Source organism: Schistocerca cancellata, chromosome 12 (assembly GCF_023864275.1).
Source record: "Schistocerca cancellata isolate TAMUIC-IGC-003103 chromosome 12, iqSchCanc2.1, whole genome shotgun sequence".
NCBI lineage: Eukaryota > Metazoa > Arthropoda > Insecta > Orthoptera > Acrididae > Schistocerca > Schistocerca cancellata.
This window is the reverse complement of record NC_064637.1, coordinates 93998066-94020012: the sequence shown is the minus strand read 5'-3', so window position 1 is coordinate 94020012 and position 21947 is coordinate 93998066. Positions and strand designations below refer to the sequence as shown.

Genomic DNA, 21947 nt, shown 5'->3' with positions numbered 1-21947 from the left:
GTGGCACTTGCTCCAGAGCTGTGCTGGGTTTCTTCAAAGGGCTCCTGGTTCCACTGAGTCTCCCTGACGTTGCAGAACCATGAGTTCCTCTGAAAATATCTAGCACAGCTCTGAACGAAATGTCAGTAACTGAACAGTTTCGTGGACCACGGTGTAATATTAGTAATTTTCGCCTCACAAACATTAATATACGCTCAATAGTACACGCCTGATGGCCCAAAGTTATCGAACAATTGTAAAGTAAAAGAAATGAACCATCGCATAACAGGGACAGAATGAATTATTCTTTATCTTGGCCGTTCTTGAGCGGTGCCTGTAAATCTCTGTGTACATGTATCGATTAATGATATAAAAAAGAATTCTGTTGTTTCAAGACAAATGAGGCATTTGGCGCCTCATCTTTTACTGTTTGTATTGCATGAAAGGCGGACGCGGATTTGCTGCGTTCCGCAACGGTATTTTATATTTCATGTGAAAATGTTGAGTGAATATGCTAATTGTTATTTTTCCAATGAGAAAACATGTAGTTTCTTGTAACTGATTACGAACAGACAGCATCAAGAGGACATTTTGGCTGTTATGTATAAAGTATTTAACCACAATGGTCATCTATTGTATTTTAATATGGAAAGATACGTAGCATTAAAAACGCGTGTTACAGATAAGTGTGCTTATTTTAGTAAATTAACCTTGATGATTTCCATCTCCTTATTTACCTGAAGGATAATTATTTTGTGTTACTTCATCACCAGAAATCACGATTACGCTGATGGGCCGAACGCAGCATGAGGCAGAAGGAATATTATCGTTTTCCTATTATTTCTGAACCAACTCTTTTTTTTAATTGTTTAGTGATGCATTTCTTTTAAAGTCTATAAATCTTCTGGTCCCTTACTGTTGTTCCGAGTTGGGTTGGGTTGTTTGGGGGAAGAGACCAGACTGCGAGGTCATCGGTCTCATCGGATTAGGGAAGGAAGTCGGCCGTGTCCTTTCAAAGGAACCATCCCGGCATTTGCCTGGAGCGTCGTGCGGTAGCGTTCTCGCTTCCCGCGCCCGGGTTCCCGGGTTAGATTCCCGGCGGGGCCAGAGATTTTCTCTGCCTCGTGATGACTGGGTGTTGTGTGATGTCCTTAGGTTAGCTAGGTTTAAGTAGTTCTAAGTTCTAGGGGACTGATGACCATAGATGTTAAGTCCCACAGTGCTCAGAGCCATTTTTGCCATTCGCCTGGAGCGATTGAGGGAAATCACGGAAAACCTAAATCAGGATGGCCGGACGCGGGATTGAACCGTCGTCCTCCCGAATGCGAGTCCATGCGACTAATAAAATGCATAGAAATGATAATGTTTCTTCAGAAAGGTCTCAAATATATCAATATGCTGCTCTTATTCAGGTATTTGATGCTCAACAGCCGGCCGGTGGGGCCGTGCGGTTCTAGGCGCTTCAGTCTGGAACCGCGTGACCGCTACGGTCGCAAGTTCGAATCCTGCTTCGGTCATGGATGAGCGTGATGTCCTTAGGTTAGTTAGGTTTAAATAGTTCTAAGTTCTAGGGGACTGATGACCACAGATGTTAAGTCCCATAGCGCTCAGGGCCATTTCAAACATTCTTTTTATGCTCAACGTATGTTATTATAATAGTGTAATCTATCCCTGATTCTGCTGCCAAGTAGCCAACCAAAATTTTCGCTTTTCCGCCATTTTTCAAAAAATAAAAAATAACAATTCTTTTTGTTTTCACCCCCCAAGAGCAACGCTATAACGGCCATACAATCCAGAACGTTCATCAACAACGGAGAAAACCAACCACGAAAGCCTTCATTGTGTGACAGAATGGATAATTTTGCAGTTGCAGTGCAATTCCTGGTTAACCAAGGAGTTTCTTACTTGTCTAGCTCAGCGATGAGGTTGTTGGCGGCACGCAGCACCCTGAGCTGGGCCAGGTTGTCGAAGAGCCGGGGCGGCAGTGCGGACAGCTGATTCCAGCCGACCTGGAGGACTTCCAGCGCGGGGCTGCCGTCGAGCAGGTCCTCTGGAAGGTCGGCTAGCGAGTTCCAGTCCAGCGACAGGAGGCGCAGAGCCGTCAGGTTGACCAGCGGGCCTCCAGACACGTCACGGATGGCGTTGCGCTCCAGCCGTAGCTCAGTCACCTTCTCCGTGGGCTGGTCTGAGAGGTCTGGCACTGCCGTCAGGTTGCGCGAGTCGCACAGCATCGTGCCCTCCTGCAGCACGCAGGGGAACACCGCCAGCGTCAGTGCTGGCAGGTTCAGCAGCAGGATGGAGACCAGCACCAGCGGCGGCGGCGGTCCCAGGCGGCACCTCCTGCAAAGCGATACAGGCTGTAGATAACGACTAGATATACTGTATTCAAACATTACGAATCACCTCGAAGGGATCTATTGATACGAAACCAGCATGGTTTCAGAAAACATCGTCCTTGCGCAACGCAGCTAGCTCTTTATTCGCACGAAGTAATGGCCGCTATCGACAGGGTATCTCAAGCTGACTCTAGATTTCCGGCAAGCTTCTGACACCGTTTCTCACAAGCGACTTCTAATCAAGCTGCGGGCCTATGGGGTATCGTCTCAGTTGTGCGGCTGGATTCGTGATTTCCTGTCAGGAAGGTCGCACTTCGTAGTAATAGACGGCAAATCATCAAGTAAAACTGAAGTGATATCAGGTGTTCCCCAGGGAAGCGTCCTGGGACCTCTGCCGTTCCTGATCTATATAAATAACCTGGGTGACAATCTGAGCAGTTCTCTTAGGTTGTTCGCAGATGATGCTGTAATTTACTGTCTATAATGTTACTTAAAATCCGTCTTGATTGCAAATTTTTTATTCGTATGACCGGTTTCGGTTCATTCAGAACCATCTTCAGATCTGATATTTCAGTTACAGGAGTAACCCGTCCAAATCCAGCAACTTTCACATGATACGTCACGTCATTTGACGTAGCATGTGAAAGTTGCTACGTCACGTCATGTGACGTAGCATGTGAAAGTTGCTGGATTTGGACGGGTTACTCCTGTAACTGAAATATCAGATCTGAAGATGGTTCTGAATGAACCGAAACCGGTCATATGAATAAAAAATTTGCAATCAAGACGGATTTTAAGTAACATTATAAAATCACTGATTGCTTTTATCCCATAAGACATTATGTCTGTTTTTGCAAAATTTACCGTCTAGTAAGGTCATCCGAAGGCCAGTATCAGTTGCAAAGCGAATTAGAAAAGATTGCTGCATGGTGTGGCAGGTGGCAGTTGACGCTAAATAACGATAAGTGTGAGGTGATCCATATGAGTTTCTAAAGAAATCCGTTGGAATTCGATTACTCGATAAATATTACAATTCTCAAGGCTGTCAATTCAACTAAGTACCTGGGTGTTAAAATTACGAACAACTTCAGTTGGAAAGACCACATAGATAATATTGTGGGGAAGGCGAGCCAAAGGTTGCGTTTCATTGGCAGGACACTTATAAGATGCAACAAGTCCACTAAAGAGACAAATTACACTACACTCGTTCGTCCTCTGTTAGAATATAGCTGCGCGGTGTGGGATCCTTACCAGATGGAATTGACCGAGGACATAGAAAGGATGCAAAAAAGGCAGCTCGTTTTGTATTATCGCGTAATAGGGGAGAGATATGATACGCGAGTTGGGATGGAAGTCATTAAAGCAAAGACGTTTTTCGTCGCGGGGAGATCTATTTACGAAATTTCAGTCACCAACTTTCTCTTCCGAATGCGAAAATATTTTGTTGAGCCCAACCTACATAGGTAGGAATGATCATCAAAATAAAATAAGAGAAGTCAGAGCTCGAACAGAAAGGTTTAGGTGTTCGTTTTTCCCGCGCGCTGTTCGGTAGTGGAATGGTAGAGAGATAGAATGATTGTGGTTCGATGAACCCTCTGCCAAGCACTTAAATGTGAATTGCAGAGTAATCATGTAGATCATGTGGAGGTATGGGAACCCCCGAACACACGATCCTATTCTGCGGGAAATACAGACAGCACAGGAACACACCTGGGATACAACACCTACAGACAGAGGAACACATATACGAAGCGATCAGGACACCTGAGCTTTGGGACGTATTGAACGCACTAACAGACAAAATTTCTGATGAATGCCACAAAGAGTACAGGAACGGAAGACCACACAGACAATAAACCCATATGCAGCACCCAGACAGACACCGTAGTGTGGAAGAGGTAAACTAAGACTCAATATAAAACAACTGACATGCAATAGACTTACATAAGTAGTCCTGCAATGGACAATAGATTAATGTATGAAATTAGGTATAAACAGTGTCGGCGCACCGTCGCAATTGCCATCAGCTACCATGGCACTTTAAACCTGTATATAAATAACCTGCTAGAAATAAATAGAGATATCAATTGTTATAAATAGAATAGAACTTCCTAGGCTAACGTTAGGAGACTGAGGATCAGAGGCTTGAAGATAAATCCCAAGGCGCTCATCCCCAGTACCCTAAGGTGGTGGGACTATCATCTCTTCCTTTCCTATTGTCTTTTCTCCTCTTCAGTCTAAACTATTCCTTGTATTTCCTGTAATTTTGTTAAAACGGTTTTGGGAAAGCTGCCAAAGTAAAGAAAAAAAAAGTAAAGACCCGCCCCCACGTGGCGGGACACGGGCAACGGTACGGCCGGATGCGGGAATTGGTGTGAGTTTCATCAACTGCATCAGCACCCGTACACCGGTCGTAGCGGCCAAGTGGTCAAAATAGACCCACCTTAAGCACTTAGGTGGTGGGTCGTAAAATCAGGGCGGCATGTGTTGTTGCGAGAAGCTGCGAGGTCTATCCTGGCGGTGCGAGACGAGTGGGACGAGTTGACAGGAGACAAGGCTGTAAGCTCTTGCTGTGAACACCCGGGGGCCACGGCTGTGGTTCCGAATCACTACTTGGTGGGAGCGGCAACGGATGTCTTTAAATTGTCCGTCTGGAGGCGGGAATGATGGACTAGTGACTCGCCTAACCTGAGGAGTGGTATTTCGCCGCCGTGGGTGCAGAGAAGACGAGGGCTCCGGTGAGCGCGTGGCTGCGTGACTGTGCCCAGTTGGGTACGCTGGCGACGTGGAAGAACCTTTGCATCGGAGTTCGCCTGCTGTTTCTCTGACAAACTGCAAGTTAAGTAGGTTAAAGGATTAGATATTAATTGAAGAATTTTGGTTTGTGCAGCAGCGTCTTTTCTGCCTTGTGGCCTCCTGCGTTCGGGTTTCGTGTCCCTGCCGCCGGTGTATTTATAGACAGTGATCTTTCCGCTTCTTATTAGTACTGCCCGGTAGGACGTGTATTTTTGGGCAGGGAATATTGTTTTAGGTTACATTCTTTCTGCCTTGTGGCCTAGCCGGCCGGAGTGGCCGAGCGGTTAAAGGCGCTACGGTCTGGAACCGCACGACAGCTACGATCGCAGGTTCGAATCCTGCCTCGGGCATGGATGTGTGTGATGTCCTTAGGTTAGTTAGGTTTAAGTAGTTCTAAGTTCTAGGGGACTTATGACCACAGCATTTGAGTCCCATAGTGCTCAGAGCCATTTGAACCATTTTTGAATCTGACTTGTGGCCTCCTGTTTTCGGATTTCCTGTCCCTGCCGCCGGTGTAATTATAGACAGTGATCTTTTGACTTCTTGTTAGAACTGCCTGGTAGGAAGTGTATGTTTGGGCACGGATTATGGTACCTGATTTGATTCCTCCTCCTCCCCTGGCCTAGCGTGAGGTCGATGTGATTGCTGAATGTGAGGCGTTGTGGGTCTGTTAGTCCGCTTCTAGCCTGAGCATCCTTCGGGAGACAATTGTGGCCGCCCTTACACCAGGTTTCGTGGCAGGACATGATATTAAAGTTGTTAGTAATTGTAAAATGTTAAATGATTGTATTTTACTCTGATTGTTTTTGGCCACTGTTTAAAAAAAGGTTAAGTTTGCCTTTCTTTTTTTATATTACGTGGCTTTAAAATTGTTAGTTATTGTAAAAGGTGAATGACTGTATCTTTACTTTGATTGTTTTAATCTACTTGGCATCCTTTGAAAATGCTAGTTCTGCCTCCCTGTTAGCGAGCCCTTGTAATTTAATATCTTGTTGTGCCAAAATTTAAAAGAAGTGGCTCCCTACATGTTCGGTAGCGAAATTGTATGCAAATTGGTGTTTTGTTTCATTACTTGGAAAGTTTTAATTAAATGCTTTATCAAAGTCTGTTTTAAGTAAAATGGCTTGGCTATTAACGGTAAAGTAAAGTTTTTCAATTTCATTACTTGGAAAATTTTGATTTGTTACCAAATGTTTTATCAAAACCGGTTTTAAGTGAAATGGCTTGGCCGTTAACCGTAAAGTAAATAATTTTGAAAAGGCACTCATGCATGCTAGCTTTTTTGGATCTGTTCCTGGTCAAGTGGTAAAGAAATGACTTTTAATGGTTGAGGTAATCAATAAAGAAATTGTACAATCCAACTCGACAGTAACCAACTAATTTTGGCCCCGTTTCCCGACTGGGGGTTTCATTGATTAATCGTAACATCCGTCTCAGGAGGCTCGTTTAGTGAGACAGTAGTCTGAAAATGTAGTGGAGCTCTACACTAGCCGCCGCCCGCGGTGGTCTAGCGGTTCTAGGCGCGCAGTCCGGAACCGCGCGACTGCTACGGTCGCAGGTTCGAATCCTGCCTCGGGCGTGTATGTTTGTGATGTCCTTAGGTTAGTTAGGTTTAAGTAGTTCTAAGTTCTAGGGGACTGATGACCACAGATGTTAAGTCCCATAGTGCTCAGAGCCATTTGAATCTACACTAGCCATGCTTTTGTCAAAGAGAGAAGGTGGGAAACATGCTGCTTTGGCTGCAAGGAGAGTCGCTGGCTGGATTTTGGCTGGATCAAGGCAACCAGGTAGATGCTGTAATTGTTGATTTCTGAAAAGCATTTGAGTCAGTATCAAACCTAAGCTTATTGTCGAAAGTACGATCATATGGTGTATCGAGGGAAGTTTTGGACTGGATTGAGGACTTTTTTGGTAGGGACGACACAGCATGTTACCTTGTATGGAGGGTCATTGTCAGATGCAGGAGTAACTTTGGGTCTGCACGAACGATATCTGCTGGCACCTTTCCTGTTCATGTCATGTTATTGCCGTTGCAAGCATTATTAATGGTAACCTCAGACTTTTTGCAGATGATGAAAATATCTGTAGCGAAGTACTGTCTGAAAGAAGCTGCATTGTTGTTCCGTCAGATTTTGATAAGATTTCAGATTGCTCCAAAGATTGGCAAGTTACTTTAAACATTCAGAAATTATGCACTTCACAAAACGAAAAACCTAGTATCCTCTGTTTATAATATCAATGAATCACAGCTGGAATGTCCGCCCCGATAGCTGAGTGGTCAGCGTGAAAGATTGCCGTCCTAGGGGACCGGGTTCGATTACCGGCTGGGTCGGAGGTTTTCTCCCCAGAGGCACTGGGTGTCGTCTTCTCTTCATCACCGTTTCATCCCGATCCGTCGCGCAGGTCGCCCAATGTTGCGTCGGTTGTAATAAGACCTGCACCAAGGCGGCCGGACCTGTTCAATATGGGGCCTCCCGGCCAATGACGCCAAACGCTCATTTCAATTTTTTACGACTGGAATCGGCCAACTCATACAAATACCTCGCAGTAACACTTTGTAAAGATGCGAAATGGAAGGAACAGAAATGCTCAGTCGATGGTAAAGTAGGTCGTAGACTTAGAAAATGCATTCAGTCTCAAACATGTTTGCTTACCAGTCACTCGTGCGACCGGTTCACATGGCTCTGAGCACTATGGGACTCAACTGCTGTGGTCATAAGTCCCCTAGAACTTAGAACTACTTAATCCTAACCAACGTAAGGACATCACACACATCCATGCCCGAGGCAGGATTAGAACCTGCGACCGCAGCGGTCGTGCGGTTCCACACTGTAGCGCCTTTAACCTCGGCCACTCCGGCCGGCCGTGCGACCGGTTGTTGAATCAACTCGAGTATGCGGTACCTGTACCAAACAGGGGGAATTGAACGCATACAAAAAAGGGCGGCCGGCCGTGGTGACCGAGCGGTTCAAGGCGCTTCAGTCCAGAACTGCGAGACTGCTACGGTCGCAGGTTCGAATCCTGCTTCGAACACGGATGTGTGTGATGTCCTTAGGTATAAGTAGCTAGTTCTAGGGGACTGTTGACCTCAGATGTTAAGTCCCATAGTGCTCAGACGCATTTGAACCACAAAAGGGTTGCACGAATGGACACATGTTTGACCCATGTGAGAGTGTCACAGAGATCTGAAGAAACAGAAGTGGCAGACTCTTTAAGATAGATGTAAACTATCTCGAAAAAGCTTACATACAAAGTTTCAAGAACCAGCTCTAGTAGAGGAGTATACACTGAAGCGCCAAAGAAACTCGTATAGGCATGCGTATTCAAATACAGAGATATGTAAACAGGCAGAATACGGCGCTGCGGTCGGCAACACCTAGGTAAGACAACAAGTGTCTGGCGCAGTTGTTAGATCGGTTACTGCTGCTATGATGGCAGGTTGTCAACATTTAAGTGACATAGTGCCTATTGTCTTCTGTCTCGGGTTCTTCGGCCGACGTTCGTCTGATGATTTTACTGACGTTTCGCCGGCACGAGTTGCTGGCATTGTCAAAGCTTCACCCTCCATTGCCGAGCCAATAGGCAGTTTATCAACAAGTGGCCACTAAAGCCTTAACAATTTTGTAAGATTTAATTTAGTTTGAACGCAGTGTTATAGTCGGTAGCGGGCGACGGGACACAGCATATCCAAGGTAGCGATAAAGTGGAGATTTTCCCTTTTCATGGGTGTACCTTGAATATCAGGAATCCGCTAAAACACCAACCCACCGACATTGCTGAGGCCGGGAAAAAACCACCGACTGAAGAGAATTGTTCTGCGTGATATAAGTGCAACCCTTCCGGAGACTGCTGCAGATTTAAATGTTGGGCCATCAACAGGTGTCATCGTGTAAACCATATATGACCCTTGATACCTCTATATACAACTCTGACAGGTGACACGTACGTAAGCATCCTGTCTGATCACATGCATCCATTCATGTCCATTGTGCATTCCGACGGACTTGGGTAATTCCAGCAGGACAATGGGACGCCCCACACATCCAGAATTTGTACAGAGTGGCTCCAGGTACACTCTTCTGAGTTTAAACACTTCCGCTGGCCACCAGACTACCCAGGCAAAAAACATTATTGAGCCCATCTGGGATCCATTTCAGCATGCTGTTCAGAAGATATCTTCACCCCTCGTACTCTTATGGACAGCTCTAAGGATCCATTGTGTTCCTTTCAGCAATACTTCAGATGTTACTCCATGCCACGTCGTGTTGTGGCACTTCTGCATGCTCGCAGGCAGGTGTACCAGTTACTGCGTCTCTTCAGTGTAGGAACATACTGCCACCTTCTATGTATCGTTCATATGGGGCTCGTGAGAACTAGATTAGAATGATTGCTGCACACACAGAGGCATTCAAACTGTCATTACTCCCGTGAATGGAACGGGAAGAAACCCTAATAAGTGGAAGAATGTGACGTTTATTGGTATGAACTTCACACACTGCTGTCCATTATAATTGCTACACCACGAAGATGGCGTGCTACAGACGCGAAATTTAACCGACAGGAAGAAGATGCTGTGATATGCAAATGATTAGCTTTTCTGATCATTCACACAAGGTTGGCACTGGTGGCGACACGTACAACGTGCTGACATGAGGAAACTTTCCAACCGATTTCTCATACACAAACAGCAGTTGACCGGCGTTGCGTGGTGAAACGTTGTTGTGATGTCTCGTGTAAGGAGGAGAAATGCGTACCATCACGTTTCCGGCTTTGATAAAGGTCGGATTGTAGCCTATCGCGACTGCGGTTTATCGTAACGCGACATTGCTGCTCGCGTTGGTCGAGATCCAATGACTGTTAGCAGAATATGGAATCGGTGGGTTCAGGAGGGTAATACGGAACGCCGTGCTGGATCCCAACGGCGTGGTATCACTAGCAGTCGACATGACAGGCATCTTATCCACACGGCTGTAACGTATCGTGCAGCCACGTCTCGATCCCTGAGTCAACAGATGGGGACGTTTGCAAGACAACAACCATCTGCACGAACAGTTCGACGACGTTTGCAGCAGCATGGACTATCAGCTCGGATACCATGGCTGAGATTACCCTTGACGCTGCATCACAGACAGGAGCGCCTGCGATGGTGTACTCAACGACGAAACTGTGTGCACGAATGGGAAAACGTCATTTTTTCGGATGAATCCAGGTTCTATTTACAGCATCATGATGGTCGCGTCCCTGTTTGGCGACATCGCGGTGAACGCACCTTGGAAGCGTGTATTCGTCATCGCCATACTGGAGTATCACCCGGCGTGATGGTATTGGGTGCCATTGGTTACACGTCTCGGTCACCTCTTGTTCGGATTGACGGTACTCTGAACAGTGGACGTTACATTTCAGATGTGTTACGATCCGTCGCTCTATCCTTCATTCGACCCCTGCGAAACCCTACATTTCAGCAGGATAATGCACGACCGCATGTTGCAGGTCCTGTACGGGCCTTTCTGGATACAGAAACTGTTCGACTGCTGCCCTGGGCAGCACATTCTCCAGATCTCTCAACCCATTGAAAACTTCGGGTCAATGGTAGCTGACCAACTGGCTCGTCACAATACGTTACATTTCAGATGTGTTACGATCCGTCGCTCTATCCTTCATTCGATCCCTGCGAAACCCTACATTTCAGCAGGATAATGGACGACCGCATGTTGCAGGTCCTGTACGGGCCTTTCTGGATACAGAAACTGTTCGACTGCTGCCCTGGTCAGCACATTCTCCAGATCTCTCACCCATTGAAAACTTCGGGTCAATGGTAGCTGACCAACTGGCTCGTCACAATACGCCAGTCACTACTGTTGATGAGCTGTGGTATCGTGTTGAAGCTGCATGGGCAGCTATACCTGTACACGCCATCCAAGCTCTGTTTGACTCAATACCCAGGCGTATCAAGGCCGATATTACGGCCGGAGGTGGTTGTTCTGGGTACTGATTTCTCGGGATCTATGCACCTACACTGCGTGAAAATGTAATCACATGTCAGTTCTAGTGTAATATATTTGTCCAATGAATGCTCGTTTATCATCCGCATTTCTTCTTGGTGTAGCAATTTTAATGGCTAATAGTGTAGAAGGCAGATGTGGATAAGACTTATCGGAATTGGGCTATGAGCTCATAGGAGAAACACGTCGGCGTTCGTGGTGTTTCAATTTCTATTTGCGCCACTGTGCTGCCTGTACCTGCTGGACGAGGGTTGAGCGACACAGCGAATCCAGGCTTTAAAGCTGGCGACCCGGCGGGCCGGGCTGTTACGGGAGCGACGACCTCAGCGGCGGCCGGTGCAGTCGGCGTGCCGACCCCAAGGCCACTCCACTCGGCCCCGTGCGCCGGCCGACTCGGCTCGTGGACAGGGCGGCAGAGCAACGGGCCGGCGCTTTCACCGCTGCGGCGGGCCAGCCGACCGAAATAGCGTCGTCTGCAGTCGCGGTAGCCGCGCGCCGGGGGAGCGCCGCCGTCCGAGCCTGGCGCCGCACCGGCGGGGCTTTCTTCCGCGGTGGCGCGCTTTTCCTCGCGCTGAATGGTCTACGTCATCGCACCCGGCGCCAAAACTCGCCGAACACATTTCCGCCTCGCGCGGAGGCGAAACTCCCGCCGTGTGTGGTGGCCACACCGAAGGGGCTGAGCTGACGATCCGTGACAGATACGCTGTTGAAATGGCATTCGCTACAAACTGCTCTCTACCCCCATTTCATATTAGTCCCAGTTGCCGAATTTGCTACTACACTCCTGGAAATTGAAATAAGAACACCGTGAATTCATTGTCCCAGGAAGGGGAAACTTTATTGACACATTCCTGGGGTCAGATACATCACATAATCACACTGACAGAACCACAGGCACATAGACACAGGCAACAGAGCATGCACAATGTCGGCACTAGTACAGTGTATATCCACCTTTCGCATCAATGCAGGCTGCTATTCTCCCATGGAGACGATCGTAGAGATGCTGGATGTAGTCCTGTGGAACGGCTTGCCATGCCATTTCCACCTGGCGCCTCAGTTGGACCAGCGTTCGTGCTGGACGTGCAGACCGCGTGAGACGACGCTTCATCCAGTCCCAAACATGCTCAATGGGGGACAGATCCGGAGATCTTGCTGGCCAGGGTCGTTGACTTACACCTTCTAGAGCACGTTGGGTGGCACGGGATACATGCGGACGTGCATTGTCCTGTTGGAACAGCAAGTTCCCTTGCCGGTCTAGGAATGGTAGAACAATGGGTTCGATGACGGTTTGGATGTACCGTGCACTATTCAGTGTCCCCTCGACGATCACCAGTGGTGTACGGCCAGTGTAGGAGATCGCTCCCCACACCATGATGCCGGGTGTTGGCCCTGTGTGCCTCGGTCGTATGCAGTCCTGATTGTGGCGCTCACCTGCACGGCGCCAAACACGCATACGACCATCATTGGCACCAAGGCAGAAGCGACTCTCATCGCTGAAGACGACACGTCTCCATTCGTCCCTCCATTCACGCCTGTCGCGACACCACTGGAGGCGGGCTGCACGATGTTGGGGCGTGAGCGGAAGACGGCCTAACGGTGTGCGGGACCGTAGCCCAGCTTCATGGAGACGGTTGCGAATGGTCCTCGTCGATACCCCAGGAGCAACAGTGTCCCTAATTTGCCGGGAAGTGGCGGTGCGGTCCCCTACGGCACTGCGTAGGATCCTACGGTCTTGGCGTGCATCCGTGCGTCGCTGCGGTCCGGTCCCAGGTCGACGGGCACGTGCAACTTCCGCCGACCACTGGCGACAACATCGATGTACTGTGGAGACCTCACGCCCCACGTGTTGAGCAATTCGGCGGTACGTCCACCCGGCCTCCCGCATGCCCACTATATGCCCTCGCTCAATGTCCGTCAACTGCACATACGGTTCACGTCCACGCTGTCGCGGCATGCTACCAGTGTTAAAGACTGCGATGGAGCTCCGTATGCCACGGCAAACTGGCTGACACTGACGGCGGCGGTGCACAAATGCTGCGCAGCTAGCGCCATTCGACGGCCAACACCGCGGTTCCTGGTGTGTCCGCTGTGCCGTGCGTGTGATCATTGCTTGTACAGCCCTCTCGCAGTGTCCGGAGCAAGTATGGTGGGTCTGACACACCGGTGTCAATGTGTTCTTTTTTCCATTTCCAGGAGTGTATTTATACAATGTGAAAAGTATTTAAACCGACAAACTCTGGGAGGTTGTAGGGGACATCAAAACAAATATTTTTCCCTGATGTCATTTTTTCCTATGAGGATTATTTAAACCAGTGGAGGCCGTATTAGGCTCTTCAGTTGTTAGATGGCTTATTACGCTCTTCAGCTGTCGGCAACCCCTGTCCACCAGTGTAGTAGTGCATTGTCTCTGTTTACTAATAGAGCTATACACCTGCAGTGAATACACTGAAAAAAATGTGTGAAATTTTATAGGTCTGAACTGCTAAGGTGATCAGTCCCTAAGAGTACACACTACTTAACCTAAACTATCCTAAGGACAAACACACACACCCGTGCCCGAGGGAGGACTCGAACCTCCGCCAGGACCAGCCGCACAGTACATGACTGCAGTGCCTCAGACCGCTCGGCTAATCCCGCGTCAGTGAGTACACTGATATGGTTAGTGTGTACTACGTACCGCAGCACAATGGGCGAGTTGCACAGCGGGTTTATCAACAACAATATCCTAATCGCCGTATCCCGCATCATAAGACCTTTGCTGGTGTGTACCAACATCTGCGTGAGACCGGGTCATTTAGCAGATTATCTGGACAGAGACGCCGTCGCACGATAGGAACATTGCAGTTTGAGGAAGCTGTCTTGCAGCATGTGGAGCGGGATCCTTCAATCAGCACTCGTGCAATTGCACGTAACATGGGGACGAATCAGACGAATGTAAGAAGAGTCCTTCGAGAGCAATTGTTACGTCCATTTCACTTACAGCGTGTCCACAACCTGGAACCAGTTGATTATCTACCCAGAGCATTGCCAGAATTGCTGGAAGACGTCCCGCTCCCTACAAGACAACGCATGTGGTTCCAACATGACGGGGCGCCGGCACATTTCAGTCGTCGTGTGCGTCGATTCCTGGACCGACGGTTCCCAGAAACGTGGATTGGCAGAGGTAGTCCTGTACCATGGCCTGCTCGATCAGGACTTTTTTGTGTGGGGAGGGAAGCCCAACCTTGTTTACGCAACTCCTGTTGCATCAGAAGAGGATCTGGTTGCCCGGATAGTAGCAGCAGCAGGAACAATTCAAGATACTCCTGGGATTTTTGCCCGTGTCAGACAGAACATGATCCGACGGTGTATGCTTTGTTTACGTGTCAATGGAGGCATTTTTGAAAATTTACTGTAGTTGAAATTAGGTTGTGTTAATGTGTTGTCTCTTGGTCATAAAAAAATGAAGAAGTATTTCTTGGTTTAATTAATTTGCCGCCAGAGAAATCTTCCTGTACCGGTTTAAATACTCCTCATAGAAAAAAATGACATTAGGGAAAGAAATTTGTTTTGATGTCCCCTACAACCTCCCAGAGTTTGTCGACTTAAATACTTTTCACCCAGTATATTATCCCATTCTTGTCCGTCAATGTCTGTCACGCTGTCTCTCTCTCCCTCTCTCTCCCCGACTGTCCAAAACCCTTCTTCTCAGTAACGTACAGACGTATCGAGCTGAAATTTATGTCATATATTAAGGCCTACGCTCCCTCGCCGACGTTAAAAGGCGATGTTAAGAAGTGAAGCTTTTAAGTCAGTGTAATCAAAATATATGGCCTTTTATGTGACATACGCTCCTCAACAAAAGATTGGACTTTTTTTTCAGTCATAAGTCTTCTGAGTGGTTTTATGCAGTCCGCCACGAATTCCTTTTTCAACATCTTCATCACTCGTGGTCTAGGGAAGCTGACTCGGTTGCTCAGTGTGTTCGGTCAATGAACTGGCTGTTCTATGTAATAAAAAAAACTAGGTGAAGGGATCAACAGCGAACTTCAACGGATGTCATGTGACGTCCGCTCCGACCAAATACAAAACAAACAAAAAAATGGGGTAGCGTCTTTGATTCGTAATCAAAAGATCCTCGGTCCTGGGTTCGAAACCAGCCACCACTTAAATTTTGATCAATAATCAGCATTGGTGGTCGAAGAATTCCGGCTTAAGGAGTCACCCTCATTTTGGCAAAGACCTTGTCGAAGAGGGCGGAGTAGTGGACAGAGAGGTTCAAGGCACTCCTACCCTTGGTGTAGGAAACTGACCCTACAGGCTGATGAATCAGCAATGGTCAACGGCATGTGGATGCAGAAGGCAATGGAAACCACTGCATTAAAGAGACACAACGTGTATCCCAAGAGATGTGGCCTGCAATTGAAAGAAAATGTCATAACGATGTTTCCATTAGTAAAAGAGTCAGGAACAGTCCCCCATTCGGATCCCTGGGAGGGGACTGCCAAGTGGGATGTAATCACGAAAAAGAGACTCAATAGCCAACGAAAGAGATGGAATAGCCAACGACTGGCGGCCTTGAATGTCAGAGGCTTGAACATGGTATTGAAGAAAATCTGAAGAGGAAAATGCAAAGGCTCAGTCTACATATAGTAGGGGTCAAGATTGGAATAGTATTGTAAAATGTAGTACCGTGCTAGAGTTCTCAGTTACTCAGGCACTTCATACTTAACGCAGTTGGAACCCATATACTGGATGGTGTTTACTACTAGCACGCTCTGTGGCCGTTTCCCACTCATGTAAACATACCACTGCCACAGCGGCACACCGCGAGCAGTTCAGTATCAACAACAGCTTCATTCACGTTGTGTTCATCACAGTAGTAACACGCCACGTAGAGGCACACAACACATTGAGAGAGTCAGAATAGTGGCTTTACTTTCGGCAGGCCATACACGGCAAGATATTGCCGATCGGTTACCTGTCACTTAAAGTGGTTCAATGGCTCTAACCACTAAAGGACTTAACATCTGAGATCAGTCCCCAAGACTCAGAACTACTTAAACCTATCTGACCTAAGGACATCACACACATCCAGGCCCGAGGCAGGATTCGAACCTCCCTCCGTAGCTGCAGTGCGGTTCCGGATTGAAGAGCCTAGAAGCGCTCGGTCACAGCGGCCGGCCTGTCACTCAAAGTGGTGTGGTCTAAGGTATGGAGAAACGATAGACCTCGCAGTGGCCATCCTCGTATATCAACATCAATGCAGGATCGCTTCCTCCAAATGTCGGCTCACAGGCGCCCAACATCAACTGCCAGAAATATTGCAAATGACATCTCCCGGGCAACAGGTACTCGTATTTCTTTCTTCCTTTCCTTTGCTTGTGCCGTTTTTCCCGTGATTACGCAGGGTCGGCATGGTTAATCGGATGTGGCAATGCTAGTTGAAGGGGTGGCCAGATGCCCATCCTGTCGCCACCCCGTACCCCCCGGGAAGGAATTAGCGTACCCCAACTCTCTGCGACTAGTATAATCCATGGAATATTGCGAAAGTGTTGAGATGTCTGCGAGCCGTGTAACTGAGGCGGGACGTGGGGACCAGCCCGGTATTCACCTAGGGCGATGTGGAAACCGCCTAAAAACCACATCCTGGCTGGCTGGCACACCGCCCCTAGTCGTTAATCCGCCGGGCGGATTCGATTCGGGGCCGGCGTGCCTACCCGAGTCCAGGAAGCAGCGCGTTAGCGCGCTCGGCTAACCTGGTGCGTGCAACAGGTATTTGTATCTCAGACCAAAAACTGCGCAGAAGATTGCATCAGGCTGGTCTTTATTCCAGGAGACCAATGTGAAGTTATACACTGTACCAACGGAACCGGTGCAATCGAAGGACCTGCTCTCTTGCACATCTACATTGGAGTATCACAGAATGGAGTAACGTCAAAATGCTTACATGGCCAGGACTGATTGCGACCTAATACTAGACATGTTAGAGTTTGGAGAAGAGCTAGAGTTGCAGCGTGGAAGAACTCGTCCATGTGTGGAAAGTATGTATTCACTACTGAAGACTGATAATCATCACCTGATCATCATCATCATCATCATATCATCATCAGATCACCATCATCATCAGATCACCACCACCACCACCACCACCACCATCATCATCATCACCATCATGAGATTTTCACTAGTTTTATTCTCAAGATGTACAATTAGGAGAGAGCCTACTTTATTTCGTAATGGTATTCTGTAACTAACAAAAATAGTTATTGTTTTCAGAGGGAATTATGTTTATTTTGTTCATAAGGGATTGTGCAAACTTAAATTGGTATACTATAAGCAGTCTTTGTAGTAATCTGTGTGATATTCCAAACTTTTGTTGAGATGTGTATTCTGACGCTCGCAAACGCACTTATAAAAACTTACAAGGTGTTTCCTGTTGGTCTGGAACCATGAAATTCGCCAAGAAACAGGTTTCACAGTACCGCCAAAACAATATTCCGAAAATTGTTAATCTGTAATAATATCAGACTACTTTTATATTTTTTATCGGTCTGTCTGCCCGTTAATCTGTTGAGACCCCTTTATCCCAGAAACGATTAGACCTGTCAATTTAAGATTTATGTCACATACTGACGTCTACGGTTTCTTGTTGTTTGCTTATAAGACAATGCAATCACGTATCGGCCATTTATGCCACATAAACTGATACAAATGTCATTCATCAAAATCTATAGCGTACTTCCGGGTCTAGAATCATGAAATTTTGGCAAGAAGAGGCGTTTCACAACACAAGTAAAGGGAAAGATCGGAAATTGTCAATCTGTAACTTTACCACACAAAAAAACAAATTTGTGTCATTGGTCATGAGACGGTAGGTCTGCCTGTTCGTCTGTTAAGACCCATTTTTCTCAGGAATGGGTAGACATATCACGCTGAGATTTATGTGAAATACTAAGGTATATTGCACTTCTGTACTGTGGAAACGTTATTCTTCTAAGTGATCATCTCGGAAACGTTGGGACCGATATGTTGTCAGTATTAATGTCGATAATTGGAAAAAATCGTCGGGATCTTTGATTCCCGGAATTGGTTAACTGTCTGTATGCATAATTAAGTTTGCACTGAACCCTCTATGCGCGAGACCTGCTCGAATTTGGATTTTTTTTAAAAATAAAAAGCCTCAAGAGATACGTTGTCTAATTTTAAAGTTCATCTGTATACATCTCTTAGTCAGAATTCTTATTTTCCTATAAAAGATTCCCACAGTACGACCGCCAGAATTCATAGTCACATTTTGTTTCACAGAGTCTTTCTCTCCTTTATATAACATTTCCTGAAGGGGCCTGCATTGCATCCTCTAAAGTTAGAAATGTTGTGAAGCAGCTTGACTCATGAGAGGATACAAACAACTTCATGAAACTCTTCTCAACCGAAGCACTGGTTACATCCAGGCCAGCGAGGATGCAAGTGCTCTCATACTGCCAAATCTTGTAAATACTGGACTGTATTTTGTAATGAATGTAACGACAGATTATACCCTCTGAACCGTCGAAGTTTCAATGGCGATAGTCATTAGTAAAAGCAGTTGTAATCCAGACAGTGTTTCCTCATTATTTGTCAATAACCGAGATCACGCTTCCTAAGATATGGCGTGAACGGTTCATTCCAACCTCTTACGCCTCTTGGAGGTCTTGTATCACCAGCTTTCCGTCCTCTGCTGTTGTTTCTTCGCTATTTCTTTTCTCCAGTGTCTCTTCGCGGCTTTTGATTATTCTGCGTATTCATAATGAAGAGTACTTCTTTTCTGTGGAATCAGTGGAATTCTCATCCATGGTTTTTGACGGTCATTTGCAGAGTTTGCTCAAATTTTCTCTTCCTGTACCCAAGTTTAGTAACTACAGAAAACTTTTGGGCATTTACTGGGACCTTGACATTTCAGTCGGTAAGCCATACGATTCTTCCAAACTCTTATCGGTTTACCGGCAACGAACTGAACGGCAGTGGATGACTATTTCACTATGTGAGTTGCTCTCTCCGTAATGCCAAAATGGCTTACGGCCTAAAAGCTGCACGTTTCAATTCAACCACTTTCTTGATAGTAATGATAACAGGTATGCAATAGTTCAGGTTAATAGGAATTATACGAATAAAGAGCTCAAATCGAGTCCCGTAAAAAGAAGGAAAATCAATTCAATAGAATTAAAATAAGCAAAGAAATTATGTGTTATGTGGTTACTACACGAAGCGCGTATGAGTAAGGTCTCCAAAGACATACACAAAAAGCTAAAATGGTAAGAGAGAATATGGAAGGCATACATAATGAAGGGCTGGGAGAATGGCAAGAGGTTTGTTTGACCCTTGGTAGCGGGTCACGAAAAATCCGAAAAAAACTAAACTTGCAAACTCCCGAAGATATGTGCCAAGTATACCACGGAACACCTACTTACAAAGTTTCAAGAATCAGTGATTATTGCGGAATCTGCGGGATATACTGGCACTATTTTAATGAGCTAACAAAAAAATGTACATTAGAGCTGTTCATTCTGTTTTTGTAAATGTCAGATTCAAAAATAAATGTTTTAATGTGTTTTACATGAAAACAAATGGTTCAAATACCTCTGAGCACTATGGGACTTAACATGTGAGGTCATCAATCCCCTAGAACTTAGAACTAGTTAAACCTAACCATCCTAAGTACATCACACACATCCGTACCCGAGGCAGGATTCGAACCTGCGACCGTAGCGATCGCACGGTTCCAGACAAGCGCCTAGAACCGCTCGGCCACAACGGCCGGCTTTTTAAATGAAAACAAGACGAAACATCATTGGATACAACTGGCTCGGAGGGACTCATGAATAACTATTAACGTTTCCAGAATGAAATTTTCGGTTTGCCGCGGGGAGTGAGCTGACATGAAACTTCCCCGCAAATCAAAATTGTGTGCCGGACTGAGACTCGAAGTCGGGAACTTTGCGTTTCGCAGGGAAATGCTTTACCAACTGAGCTACCCAAACACGACTCACGACGCGTCCACAGAGCTTTACTTCCACGTGTACCTCATTTCCCGTCTTCCAAATTTCACAAAAGTTGTCTTGCGAAACTTGCGGGATTTTCACCTCTGGAAGAGAGGATACGTTGGAGACACGGCTTAGCCACAGTCATAAGTTACAAATATTAGTGCGCTGTAGTCATAAAAATGAACAAAGATCATTGGATAAAATATTCTCAGAGGGGGAAAGTGATATTTCGATAATAGGACTTTTGAAAAGTGAGATGTATATTTCCAACGTGCTTATGGAGTCATACTGACCCCAATGCTACTGGGAGGGTTTAACAGTCATTGTAATCATACTCTATAAACGGGAAGAAATCCAGAAACGAAATGTAACGCGAAGATCCCTTCCTGTACACTTTGTAGTGGTTTGCGGAACGCAAATAAATTGAGGCAAGATTGTGACAAAGTGTCCTCCTTTTGCTTTAATGAGTTTCTAAAGACGTTACGGCGTAGACTCGGCCATGTTAGAGCGAATGTTTCTTAGTTCGTCTTCCTGGAACCACACATCTGCCACATTTATTACCATGCGTTCTTTTGTTGAACGCCTTTTCCAGGCAACTGAATCGCATTAATGTCGATTTCTTCCACGAAAGTCTTTACTGCTGTAGCTGAGTGATACAGGCCCAGATCATGCTGCAATGTTCCCCCGCCATCTGTCAAAGGTCTGTAGGACTGGCACAACCCTGCACCTAAGGATTTCCGTGAATTTCATTGAATTCAGCATGCCATCAACTGAAACTAGTGCCCTATGGCAAATTGCAGTGAAGAATCCCCAAAAAAGGTTTTTTGGGAGGGTATTTTACAATTTGTTCATGATCAGCAGCTCTCACTGCCTCATGGGTGCTTCTCCTAACAACTTTTGCTCCGTATCCTTTAACAATAAAACGTTACTCTTCACTGAAAATTAAAATTTCCAGTCACTGGAGCGCCAAAGTTTATGTATTTTTGCCCACGACAACCGCTTTTTCTTCACGGCAGATGTTAAAAACTACTTCTTTATTGCCTTTCATGCATTCTGCCCGCAATAAAGAAGCCTACGCTTATCGTTGAAGAGTCAGTTTCAACCACAGTTGCTTATAAACCTGTCTGGAATTCGTTCACAGGATGAATTCTACTGTTTCTAAGTCCAGTATTGTCAATTTTATGGGTGGATTTTTGTTTTCGTCCACATCTGCCTTTCTTTATGGAGACGGTGAGGCAGTATCACTTTATACCCTAACAAGAAACACCAGATAGTCCCACACCAACAACAGAGGCAATGTCTCTTATAGTCGTAGATCTTTGTTGATGAAGAACAACCATTTTTGGCCACTTTTTAAGTGAAATGTCCATTTTAATTCAGCCACATAGTTTCCCTGTTCATTACACGAAAATGACACACGCCAATGCTACTCACACAAACACTAGATTGACTACAGGGGACCTACAACTGTTCTTGATAGTCAAGGTAACAATACTCCGCTAACAATCCAACAACTGGGCTGATTAACGAATTTTATCGACTCAATTGTTGGACCAACTGCAAATCCCTATGAGCTTGTCCCATTCAGTTTGCACACTACTGCACATGTGATTCGTCAAACTCTTCCACTCCCTCTGATTTAGCTGCTATTCAATTGACAGATTCACCCACCTCACTACTCCTACAAGATCCACTACGGGTTACAATACTGTCTCTTGACAACGTGAATAGCCTTAGCGTGAGATTTTTTTAGGACTGAGCTTCATGAATTCAAAACGTAGGTAAATGTCTAGTACCTGTGAGGTTCTGGCGAACAGGACGGTGTAAGG

The 21947-nt window shown here is 46.3% G+C and overlaps 1 protein-coding gene across 1 annotated transcript in view; it reads right to left on the bottom strand.

Moving 5' to 3' along the window:
• Positions 1–21947, bottom strand: part of LOC126109478 (leucine-rich repeat-containing protein 15-like) — a 120105-nt gene that overhangs the window by 89583 nt on the left and 8575 nt on the right. The window contains exons 2-4 of the mRNA XM_049914505.1: positions 11351–11693; positions 4260–4269; positions 1885–2319 (exon numbers count right to left, since the gene is read on the bottom strand). Coding sequence (XP_049770462.1) covers positions 1885–2319; positions 4260–4269; positions 11351–11693 — 788 coding nt within the window. The remainder of the gene's footprint in view (positions 1–1884; positions 2320–4259; positions 4270–11350; positions 11694–21947) is intronic.